General features: G+C 36.8%; 1 protein-coding gene across 2 annotated transcripts in view; it reads right to left on the bottom strand.

The window, feature by feature from the left end:
* Positions 1-3,613: 3,613 nt before the first annotated feature.
* Positions 3,614-12,855, bottom strand: part of TNKS2 (tankyrase 2) — a 30,134-nt gene continuing 20,892 nt past the window's right edge. For both annotated transcript variants that reach the window (XM_066323850.1, XM_066323849.1), the window contains exons 21-27: positions 12,540-12,660; positions 10,299-10,396; positions 9,594-9,668; positions 8,478-8,583; positions 7,658-7,844; positions 6,114-6,270; positions 3,614-5,818 (exon numbers count right to left, since the gene is read on the bottom strand). In XM_066323850.1, coding sequence (XP_066179947.1) covers positions 5,756-5,818; positions 6,114-6,270; positions 7,658-7,844; positions 8,478-8,583; positions 9,594-9,668; positions 10,299-10,396; positions 12,540-12,660 — 807 coding nt within the window. In that variant the 3' untranslated portion in view covers positions 3,614-5,755. The remainder of the gene's footprint in view (positions 5,819-6,113; positions 6,271-7,657; positions 7,845-8,477; positions 8,584-9,593; positions 9,669-10,298; positions 10,397-12,539; positions 12,661-12,855) is intronic.

The raw sequence follows: 12,855 nt of genomic DNA on the forward strand, positions 1-12,855 counted from the left end.
TCAGTCAATTACACACACACCCACGACCCTGCTCTCTCCTTTTTTTTAAAACTCATTTTTTTCTCAAGGTCAGTTCTGCACCTTCAGAAATCCATCTCTCTACTAATATGTTAAATGGTTCTCCATTCGAAGATTTACTATCAACAGGAAAATATTTTCTTAAAAACTGTAATTTTGCAGTTCCTAGTGCATTTTCACATTCCTAATATTTTGAAATAATCTTTAACATCAGTCCATTTAGATTGAAGTCAGATTTATTTCACTATCTTATTATTTGGTTTAGAATCTTTGCATAAAATAACACCTTTGACACAATGTGCTTCAGAGGCCTCAAGTTATTACTGGAACTATGCTGTCAGTAAAATTGCACTTTTTTATGTATTTTTTGATCGTTTATAAATCTTTAAGTTTTACTACTCAACTGCTAAGTAGGTTCTTCCCTAAATGCTGAATTAGACTTTGATAAAAACAAGTGCTCTAATGAACACTTAATATTAAAAGTAAATCTCTTTAATTTCAAATCTAACTAGTTAATTTCACGTTTGCAATGCTTCAGTAAAATACTTTCAAATAGGGAACCACTATCAGACAGTGGTCATCATATACAGGTTTATTTAAAGACGACACTTTTGGACTGCTTAGTAGCTCACCCTGTCATTAATTCAAACAATACTTAATGTAACTGCTGTCACCTTCTACTTTGACTAAAAAGCTATTAGATACAATATCCCCCTCAGTTGGGTCATAAATATTATTCAGACTAATTGATTTACTGTTACTCCTTTTTGCAACAAGATCTGTTTTTTCCTTTCACAGAATCACAGAATCAGTAAAATTGGAAAGGACCTCCAAGACTGAGTCCAACCTATTTGCTTAATTTATTTACCTGCTCAATTTACCTACCAGTTTATCAGGCTAGTGAGAAATTCTATTTCTGTGCATATCTATTGATCTATGATGCCCACAGCCCCACAAAACTGATTAAACTTCTTACTGTGAAACAAGCTTCCAAACACATTGCTGGCAAAGGTTACCTCTTTGAAGAGCAGCTGGACAGCACAAAGTCGGACACATCTGTCCCTGAAAAAAGCAACTACTTCCCAGTAATTTCTCAGGATACTTCTATCAACTACACTCTTCAATATTATTCCTTCCCCACATGTACACATCCTTCACAAATCCTTCCCCCAGATCTGCACACAGTATTAAGAGCTGACATGAAGCCACTTTTCCAACCATACAAGGCCTCAATCACACATTCTCAGGCACTGGTACATCTTCTTTTGCTCCTTAAACGATTCACATTTGTTTTAAGTGTTAAGGCTTGCAAATACTTCCACCATGGTCTTTGAAATCTGCTAATGGTCTTAGCTTAAAAACTCTGCAAGGAAGTGTTCCCCTGACTGTGTCACTGCATATGTGAGGAGCCACCCCAATCATCTTTGGTGCCACCCAGGAAGACCCCAGTTGAAATACACTTAAAAATGAACTAGTTTTATCAATATTGCAGATGGACAGATGGATCTCACTTCCTCTGAATTTTCTGGCTGCATTAAAACCCCCACCTCCCCATATACCTCCTACTACTATACAGAACCCAGGTGGAAAATGTAATGTGACATACTTTGCTCTTAAGCTGTCTAGTGGGGGTGTTCAGCTTGTCTCTGATAATCAGTGCCTCAAAACCAAAGTTTTGAAGATCTGTTGTGCAGGGTATTTGCCTTTGGTATTTAAATTCTTTTCTTTTCTTGCATACACTTTTTCCCAGGTCTAATATTAATGTTTTGAATTGGCTGCAACTTTCCCCTCCTAAAACACGTGTGTTCTTCTCAAGAGGAACCCTTTTGAAATCCCTGTAATGTCTACACAATTGTTTGTTTGCTTTTTTTATGTCAAACATAAATTGGGAAGCTGATGTACTATGATGACTTTGGCCATTCCTAACAATTAGATTTGTTATTTCTACCATGCCATTTCAGTGTGTGTAAAATTTGCCTTTCTTTTTTTGCAGGTTATTATTTCTTCTATTCTCTCCATCCTGTCTTCTCTTAGTTGCCAACCTTGCCCCTTTTAGGGCAGAACTCGTTATCTTCAAACCAGTCATCTACATGCTTTTTCTTTTGTGTTCTGTTCTAGCTGCCTGTAGCTTTTTCTGATCTAGTGAGCCACAGGAAGAGGGGAGAAACCCCTTGATACTCTCAGAATAACTCTGTTTATGCTTGCTGCACAGGGGCAAGAAGAGGGACACACCTCCCCTCCCTTATGCCCTCCACTGTAGCACTTCCCTTGCTGGCACCACCTCCACTTCCTACTGCAACTCAAGCACAGCTTCAAGAACCACAGAAGGGCAGGCCTCAGTCAGTCTCACTGCCAGGTCACTGAAGGCAAGAAAACAGCCTTGGTTGCTTCAGCTCAACACCAATCAAGTCTCTATACCATTTTTTTAAACTGGGAGGCAGAAGGAAAGCCACCCATGGGGCTGTTTCCAGTGGAAGAGAAAATCCATTTTATTATATTAAGTCCAGGAGATGGGCTGAAGAAGTGGACATGGCTCCTAGGCTGCAGCACTCTCACGGACAATGCTGTTTTGCAGGAAAAGACACCTTTAAAACTTCTAATCTTTTTTTTTTTTTTTCAGGAAGTGAGCAAGCATGTGTGTACTCACAGATACACACACAGCTAAGGAGCAAGTTCAGGGTAGAAAGGAGAGTGGCAACTCCTTTACACAGTCATTTGCATTCAAAATGAGTACCAACACACTCTCATGTGCACTGCATCGATAATCAACTCTTTCAATTATATAAGATACCAGAGTGTGGCTGAATTGTTTTTTGATTTCTAAGAACTAGAGTCTAACTTACGAGTAAATTTTAAAAGAAAAGATCCCAATATTTTCAATTTGCTTAGTTGTATCATTTCTTGTTATACTAATTATTTAATTAAACAAAACCAAATCTAATGCAGAATGGGAAGTTTATTTTTTACAACCTAGATAGGTGGAACTTTCAGGAGCAGTTTTATCAGAAACAGTGTTTCCAAGACCCTCTGGAGATTTTCACTACCATTAATCTTAGGAAACATTTGCTTTCCTGCCCTCTAGTGCTCATGTCTTATTTAGGTCTTCTATACAAACTTGGTTTTGGAAACCTAACACCATATAAATTGTTCTACTGAAATGAAATTACTTACTTATTGCAATACTACCAGTGATCTAAACAGTTCCTTCTGTTGTTGCTCATGTATGTATCACACCCATGCAGTTATCTGAAAGGTAAGACTCTTTAGGTTACTTTTCATTTTACAAAGCCAACGTAAGCAAGTTTTTTTTCCGCAGTTCTGGACCATATAATGGAGTTTTAAGTGGATAAATTGAAGCTTACTTCTGGGTTTATTACTAAAACATTTTCACTGCTAGCTAAAGCTGTTAGTTAGCCATATATCAAACTACAAGTTTCCACAGTATTTACAGGTTTTCATCCACATTAAAAGCTCTTCTACTTAATGTAATTAATTTTGCCTCCAGTGATGCAGTTTGTTACAGCATTGTGCATGCTTACATTTAAAACAATGGGTTAATGTACTACATCGGTAATTAATCCCATGCTACCAGAAAACCAGTGAATTAAATTTATTTAGTGTTAAATGGATATGGAATGTCATACAGTACATGTAAAGACACCTCAAGATGAGTAAAGCAGAACTAATTGCACAAGGGATTAAAGGTTCACCTCAACAGTCAGTATTATCAAATCATTACAGCTTCCATCTTCAGAGTGCAAGGTATGTCATGCAAAAAAACAGCTCAAAAAATCCCCAAACAGACAAAACCAACATTGTGGTACCACTTAAAATGCTGTCATACCACAATATTTTACAAGACATTAGGTGATCATTCATACAGAATGAAGCATTTTAGCAATAACAAAAAAGTTTTAAACATAATTAACAGATTTTGCATGAACACAAATTCCAGCATTACTATACCTAAGGAACAGGCAACATGCTGGGAAAAAGTACCTAAAAATCAAAGCCTTTTTTATTCATAGCCAATATTACTTTCTGCAAGAATTCTGCAATCTTATTCCTCACATAACTGGGTAAGGTTCAATACATTTTTACATAGAGCATAATCACATAACCACCACATCAGCAAGAGGATTTCATTATCTTGACCAGTTACTACATTTAAAACCATGGTAAGATAACATGCCCTGCAAACAAATTGTCTTCTGGGACAGTGTTCTGTATGTAGAAATATTAAACAACTAAAATATACTCCTACCCACTTTAACCCCAAGTAACTTATAATTTGTATTTACATATTTTTGAAATATGTAGGTAAAAACTGCAGATGGCAGAGAAGCAGAATACACACGAGAGCTATGACAGCGCTGACTGAGCGGGTGGGTGCAGCCAGGAGCCCTGAATGAGACCTAGGCAGGGGCTGCACCTTCTGCACTCTTCCTCCATCCAAGGGGCCTCACCAGGGCTACCAAAGGCGGCTGCTGCTGTGGCAGAGCTGCTCCTCCCCTCCCAGCTGGCTGAGCTGGCAGCAGAAGGTGCAGCCCCAGCAGTTCCACTCAGCTGAAAGCGGACAAACACACTCCTACACACCTGCTTCAACCACAGCTTGAATGTTAACATGGAAGGGACACCGGAGATGACAGGATGGCTTTTAACATTTCCACCTTGCAATGCTCATATTCTGAGGGCACCAACAGGTAGATCAATCTACCAAAATAAGCATACAAAAAAGGCCAAGGTGTTTGCCCTCATATTAGGAATAAACTATTTAACTTCCTGGCTTAAATGTAAGCAAGAGAAACTCAAGAAAGAACTTCTTGAGGTTAATTTTCCATCTACATTCAAAGAAAATAATTTACTAAAACTGTAACTTCCAAGGTCTACTAGCCTTGAAGTCAGGATACAGGTAACTATACCTATAGTTAAATAAAAAATTTCAAAAGGCATTTTACAGAAATAAAATATGCAACTCTAGGAAGTAGGTGGAAAACCACTTTAGCATTTGTCTGGAACATTCTATTTTCATAGCCCATCATTCGCAGGAATGTGTATTTCATAAATAAAAATACAGAACAAAAATTTGTGTATTCATTCTAAAGTTGGATACTTCTGAACCTCCTCAGATAAAATTTGCTTTCTCCCTCACGATTAAGTGATAAAATCTGAAAAAATGGACTTTTCAAATCTATCTTGTATGAGAAAACAGAGATGAACAAACGAACATCTGGAAAGAACATTTTGTACAAGATTGCAGTTCTAAAACACTTATATTACAAAGCAATGTAAATAAATACCAGGCTAGTACAAAAGCTCTTATTTACAGTTTTACAAATGAAAACGTTTTCAGTGTAAATGCAGTGTTTTAAAGAACACGATATTAGTAAAATGAGTTCCTGTATAGACCATTACAATTTCTGCTAGATTTGAATGAATTATTGTATAAAACCATTGTTTCAAGTTAATTTTTGTTTATAATTTAGTACAGCCAAACCCCAGTTTATGCCTGGAATGGTATCTGTTAAAGTGCTGAAAAAGAGGACATTTCTGAAATTTTAGAAAAACATACTGTACATTATTAAAGCTTTATCAAGTCAAAACTGATATATTTCGTTCACATTTGCTACCACACCACCTGGGAATGGGAAGCTTTTCAACAAAAACTTGTAATTATACGGATGGCAGCCATTGATATCTTCACATCCAAAGTCTGATGGTTTCCAAGTAACTTTTCTTAAGCATCAGTGGTGGCTTCAGGTTTCATGATCTGGTAAGTAATCAAGTATTCTGGATAAGCCTGGAAAAGTGACACATACATTGTTTATTATTATTTCGTTCTCTGGACAAATGCAGAATGTTAGGGAGATGTAAAAATTATTAATGCCAAAGGAAAAAAGGGCAAAACATCAAAGGTAAAAATTCCTGGATCATTCAGGAAACATGCAGCCTTTCACTTGCAACTGCAGCTGTAGTTTGTTCTAAGACAAAAGCAGGTCCCAGCACCACAAACCCAGGAAACCCCCCCCCAATGCATTACATGCCTTTGAAAAAGACAAAATAGAATCTGTAAAACCAACCCAAAAGCTGTTTACCTGCTCTCCTCTGTAAATGACATATTCTGCCAAAGCCAATCCATTCACACTGGGCCGCCCAGTCACTGAGTGATGTCCCGGGGGAGAATGAGCCATTTTCATCGCACTGAACTGCAGGAAGGACTTGCCCAGTGTTACACGACAGAAGAGCAACTGCCTGTGTTGAAAAGAAAAAAAAAGACCATCAATACACAATGCTTATGACTTTGAACCTTGAAGCCACTTTAGGCAGCTTTCATGGTTCATAAATTTCTTGGGTTCTGTTTAGCTGAATGGAAGTTACACTCACTTTGGAAAGCTCTAGCCCAAGAAAAGGGTTGGTAGTAACATGGAAAAATGTTTATCTTAGTTACTGGAAACAGCATGTTTAACAGTGTACTCAAGAGATTGCCACCACCTTTTCTTTGTGTGTTACTTATTTTCTTTTTGGGGGGTCTTTTAGGAAAATGTTTTTTATCCCCTCCCCCCATTACTCATCCTGACAGCGTAAGTCACAAGTGTTCTAATGCTAGATTTGTATCCAACAGCCAGGTCAACATCAAGGCCAAGTGCAAACTCTAGGTCAATGCAAAATACCTCAGACGAGCATTTGTCAGTTTGTTATGCTGTTTCCACTATTTAAAGACTCAACAAAGGCTCTTATTTCTGTATACATGTACCTACTGCAGTGACAGTGGAATTCTGGCATTTTTAAAGACCAAGGTTAAGAACCATTTCACTCTGCCAAAACTTTTGCTTTTCTCACTCTTTGCAGAAGACAAACTAAAAACCCCTTCTTACTCAAAACTTTCGAAAGCCATGAAAAGATTTTGCCATCCTCTGTAACTCTGGAAGATGATCCTTGCTATTATAGAATGCCAGAAAAGAGTAAGCAACATGAAAAGGAGGAGACACTCAAGGATACTGGAAGGATGAGATTATCCTTGTATACCAAGGAAAAACAGGATGTACACAAACACTAAATATTGTTCTGGTTGAAATGACTGCCACCACCAAAACTGACTCCATAACATAAGAGTTTATTCTGAACTGATGGTGTTGGTAAGACATAACAGGTGTTTCTGTTGAAAAGAGGATTCAAGAACTCAGTTAGTGGCAGAATACACAAATCCACATCTTTATTTCAAGTGTGTAAAAAAAGCAGTGATGTGAGGGCTGACAGTTACAAAGTACATCCTCCTCAAAGAAATACTGCATCTGAATATCTCTGAATTTCTCCTTTCTCAGTATCAGACAATGAACTAAACTCATACTGCTGCACCTTTCACAGGATCTAGCAGATCCTCTTCACTCTCTGCCTCCCTAGGTCTGATTTTTATATTAAGTTAAGAGCAAAGAGCAATGGTTAAACGCACTGAAGATGGTTGAAGGTTTTTAGGCCTTAAAATGTCAAAGTTTTCTGAAAGTTTCTATTAGGCCCAGCACACAGAGAGTACTGAAAAGGTCTGGTTATCAAGCAAGTCTTTCTTCAGAGAGAGGCTGCTGCATTGATAGTCTAGGACACAAAATACAAAAGCAGAATCAAATTCTTTTAACGGACTTACCTGTGGCAAACATAGCAAGATCTATCTTTGTGAATTGGACATCCAGTTCCACCTCCAATTCCATACACATATTGATTGCTTTTGGAGGAATTTTCAGCAAAATAAATCCCAGCTCCAAACATGCCGCCTATATAGGCATGTCTCTCATCAAAGCCTTTGTGAATGATTGCATTCACAAATGGGGAGCCTATGAGAAAAGAAGTAAAATAGCGAAAATACAGTTCACAGATTTTTGTACGTGTCCCAGTTCAATCGTTCATTCCCACAGCGCTGGAAACTACGAAGCCTTCCTTACGAACATGCACTGTGAACTTTGCCTACCAGGACAAACTGTGCACAGGAAAGACTTCAATTGGCTTTATACTGCTAATGATAAGCTATCTTCTCTGGAATGCTGAACAAAACTAACTTATCAACTTATAAAACTAAGTAAACAAACAAAAAAATTCCCACTCCAAAACAATCCTTACACAGAATCCTAAAACAGAATAAATTTTGACCTTTAATCATTTTGGTTATGCAGCTGATAAAACAGACTCGAGGAGGCACACTATTTAATCTCCATTCATAATTGCTTATATATTTTCACTTAGATGTTTGACATCTCCTTTGGGGGAGAGACAAGGAGATGCAAATTTCAGAAGAATGATACAGTACATTGTATCATCCCTTGTGAAATACACAAACACTTTCTCATGAAAACTCATGTAAAATCTAGAGCCAACTTCCACTGAGGAAAATTACTTTGGGACAGTAGAAACCCTCCAAAAAAGAGTGCTGCTGATGAAATAAGTTCATAAAGCACATTTCAGATTCTCACCATGAAACAGCATCCTTTCATTGGCATGGTTATGATTTTCTTCAGAGACCTCTTTCCTCCTGTGAGTGTATCTTTCCCACAGTTTTTTGTTGCACACTTTCTGAATCTGAAACAGCCAAAATGACACTGAAAGCTCTGTTCACTTTACTGGACACATGTATAACCTACAGGCACTAAACTACACTACAGTTACACTGCCACTAGAACAAGAATACTTTCCTTGGGACTCAACGAAACACAAATTGACTTATCCCGCATAAATTGACTGTTGTAGGATGACAAGTAAATAATAACTATATACTTAAGAATCAATTCATTTTACAGAGTTCCTTTTTAATTATCCTTAAACTAAAATACTCTCTAATTCAGATTTAGCAGACTTAGTCACAATTCTCCTTGATGCTGAATCATTAGTAAAAAGATCAATCTGTAAATTAAGAAAAGCCTTCCATGAACACTTGTGAAGCATTTCCAAAAGACAGTAAATTACATACTCCCTGCAGAGGTATGCTGGGCATTCCAAAGTCTCATGCACGTAGATATAGCATAGCAATTCCACTGTAACTTCAGTTCAGAATAAATCTTAGTAGTACTTACTTGCAAATCAAAATATTTATGATATTAATGAAAATTATCATTACTTCAGAGGGAAAACTACATAAATACAAACCAGAATTCCATTAGATTATTTAAACTTGTTTACTGCCTGGTTTTTTTTACACTTGTTTGATGTTAAATCAAGCTAAGTAGGAGTTCAAAACTTTTGCTTTTCCTTCTTGTGGTTTTTTCCTGCCATTCTCCCTCAAAAGGCACCCTCTACTGGTTCCTATAAAATCTTCTGCCTTTCTCTTCAAAAATTCTCCAGTTTTCAGTGAGATCCTTCTACGTCAATTTCTCATAAAAGTTCTTCCTGACTATTAACCCATAAGTAGCTTTCTGTATAAACCTAAGTCTTGGAATTTCCCTGGAGGATGATCTTTATTCTGTGCATGTCTCAGAACGGCACATCTTGTCACATTATGTAGCTCAAACAAGTGTAGAACATTTTATGGATATGTTACTTTTAGGCAAAACTCCAAAGGTCTATAACCACTACCATAAAAAAACAACAGGCACCTTTAAGATATTGTATCTATTGAAGACTCCCCCAGCATGGCCTCCATCTCTGTGCTCTCGGACAGTACTCTGCATCTGAAAATTGAGAATTCAAAGAGGATTACCTTCTTTCAGAACACATTCAACACATCTCCTTTACACACGTCAAATAATGAACTAATTACGTATTTACACAATTAAAAATAATAAGAGAAATTTTACGTGACTGATTGTTAAGTAATACCAGATTTTGTGAATGCACATGAACAGGCTTAATGATTTTTGAAAAAAATGGCACATATTCTGACTGCTCCCTGATCTAGCTTTCAAAATGGAGAAGACTGTCATTAATCTCTTTAAAATTGTGTTTGTTCAGAATGTTGCCTTGTGTGATTATGGCACTTTGAAAGGAAGTGATGCAAAACTGTGCATGACAAACAGGCAATCCTTTGGTAGCATAGAATTTATGTTATGTTGAAGAGATGTGATATATAGTAGACGTTTTAAAAATAGTACAAGCCATAATAATGCAAGAAAGAAAAAAGCTAGACATCATGAGCATAGATTATACGGATGCAAAGTCAGGAATCTGATATATCCATATGCAGGTTTTTCTTAAATTTAGTGATGTTTACTGCACTGTTGAACTGTCTAGCATTACTTCTTTATCTACTTCTTTAGTAGCAATAGCAAAAATACTGAGAGACTACAAAGAATGACATTTACCTCTTCTTCTACTGACTGAAATTCCTTGTCTTCGGTGGAAAGGTCTATGAGAATAGTTCCACTAGCAGAAGTATTTAGAGTCAGGTATGGGTTAAGTCCTGTGAATGTAATAAAACACAACAAAATGTGTGTGAATGTAATAAAACACAGTTTCAGAAACTACAATAATTTTCTCTGCTCTGTGGACACTGAGTGATCCTTCCCTCAGCAAGAATCATCATTTCAGATGCACTAACCCATTTGTCCATGCTTAGCTCAGTATACTAATACACACAACAGGGAAAATACTTGTAAGTATTTGCTTAGTACAGAATTCATTTCAACTCTAGACAGTGACACACCAAGTAACCAGACCCTGTACAGAGTCCACAACTACTGGTGGCAACGGCATCATGAATGGGAAGAGCAACCTGAAGCACTAATTTAGTAGGAGTATTTTTCCCATGGTCATGCAGAAAGAACTGACAAAAGAACTAAGTCTGTCAACCCAAAAGGCTTGAGCCTGGTATTGAAAGCTTAAAAGATATTGAATGTTTAAAGGAAACTTATCTATCTTTCCAAATATGCAAGAAAATTTTGGAATTTTACACAGAATCCAATGTCAGTTTGCATTGGAAAGACTACAATCAAAATGGCAAGTAATAGGAGTGTAATTATTGGATGTAAGAATATAAAGACAGTGTGTATCAAGTATGTTTTCTGGCCATGGCTTTTCCAATTAACAGGTGACCAGAATTGAACACTGGGTCTGTCATGAGCCGTTTAAAAGGAATAATCTGGGAAAAGTGGAAATTACAGATATATGCACAGTCTAGAGCCTCATGTTAGCAGTGTGCAACTGGAACAGTGCTCAGGAGAAACAAACTGGAAGAACCAAAATAAAGCTCATCCACTATCAACCTCAAAACAATGGTTATACCATGCTCAGGAAGAGATGCCAAAATACCACTGAAAACAACTCGAGAAAATTGACAATAATCCTTCCCACCCCAAAAACACACCCTAGATATATTGGTTAAGTACTTATGCCTGTGGTTACAAATAAAAATGTCTGGCCTCAAGGCAGGGGGACTTTAGAAAGACCAATGATGGGAGTGGTGAAGGACTGAGATATTTAATATTCTCTCTATAAAGACACATTGAAATATGTACAAATATACATGTTCAAAAATACATCAGGCCTACTTAAAAGGCAAAGTATACTGCCACTGGCTATGTTAACTTCCTACTCAAATAAGACATGAGGTTGAAATCAGACCTTAGAACTAACTTTTATTCCAATTACTCAATGAGTCTGTCCAGAAAGACCTGACAATTATGAGAAAATCATGCAGATTCACTTAAATACTTCATTATCAAGAAAAGAATTATCTTTGGGTTGGTTCATAATGTTGTAAGGAGCAAAACATAATTTAGAGCTTGGGATAGCAACTCATTACTATGGAGTGAAAATTTTAGAATGAGAATACATAAATGGTGAATCAGGAAAGGAAAAAAAATCCTACCAACTATAATTTATTTCACTCCTGTGAAACACAGCAAAAACCAGGAAGTGATATTTCAACAAGTAAAAAAAAAAAAATTCAGAGGGTTTTATCTGCCTTCTACGCAGCCATAGTTAAATGAAGCATACTGAATTATGATGAATGCAGGACTGCTGGGACTGTGCTGGTATCAACAGCACAAATAAAGAGGCCTTAGCAGTAATTTCAATGTAAGCTAAAGCTGTTGGACAAAGCAATCATGTTGATTTTGGTTCATTGAAAAGCACATCAACTCTATTTTTAAAGAAAAGTGTAAGTAAGAATTTCAGCTGGCTGTCTGTGTGAGCAGACATCATTCTGTGGCAGGACCCAAGAAACAGGACATAACAGGCCTAAACAACAGAATGTCCTCTGCTCTTCAGAGTGCTTTGATGAAGATAAATACTCCCTATATCTCAAGGAGCTTATAAGCATTTTGCACTAGATCAACACTTCACCTAAATAAACACAAGAGTGACCATAGAGAAAGAATATAAATCAGAGAACTGAAAGGCAAGATTCACAGTAATTCACAGCATAAAGAAAAGTACTCAAGTTTCAAGTCAGAAGGCATTCTTACCATCTGAAGTGCCATTTTCTAGGTCAGGTTTTATTACCAACTCTTTTTAATGAGATACAATTTGGAATAACATAAATAATTTATAAAAATTGATTATGTAAAGGCAGTATTATGTAATAACTTAAAATAAGCATATACCTTGTTGTCCAGAAATAAGTCTTTCAACTCCTTTGATGATTTTATGCCTATGGCCATAAGCATTAATGCCAATTTCCTTCAATTCTTTATGTCCCATTTCAACCAATACGTCCAATGTTATCTATAATGAAAGCAACACCATGTTTTTTGTACTAGAACAACTACCAATGACAGTGAAAATATACTTCACAATACCTGTGAGAAAAAGCAAGTGTGAAAAGAGCAGGAACACTGGAGGCTTCAGTGTATTATTTTCCTATTTTACTTTTACTCAACTGCTTTCTTCTAACTTTTTGTCTTAAATAAACATGCTATG

The sequence above is a fragment of the Sylvia atricapilla genome, chromosome 8, assembly GCF_009819655.1.
Source record: "Sylvia atricapilla isolate bSylAtr1 chromosome 8, bSylAtr1.pri, whole genome shotgun sequence".
Lineage (NCBI taxonomy): Eukaryota > Metazoa > Chordata > Aves > Passeriformes > Sylviidae > Sylvia > Sylvia atricapilla.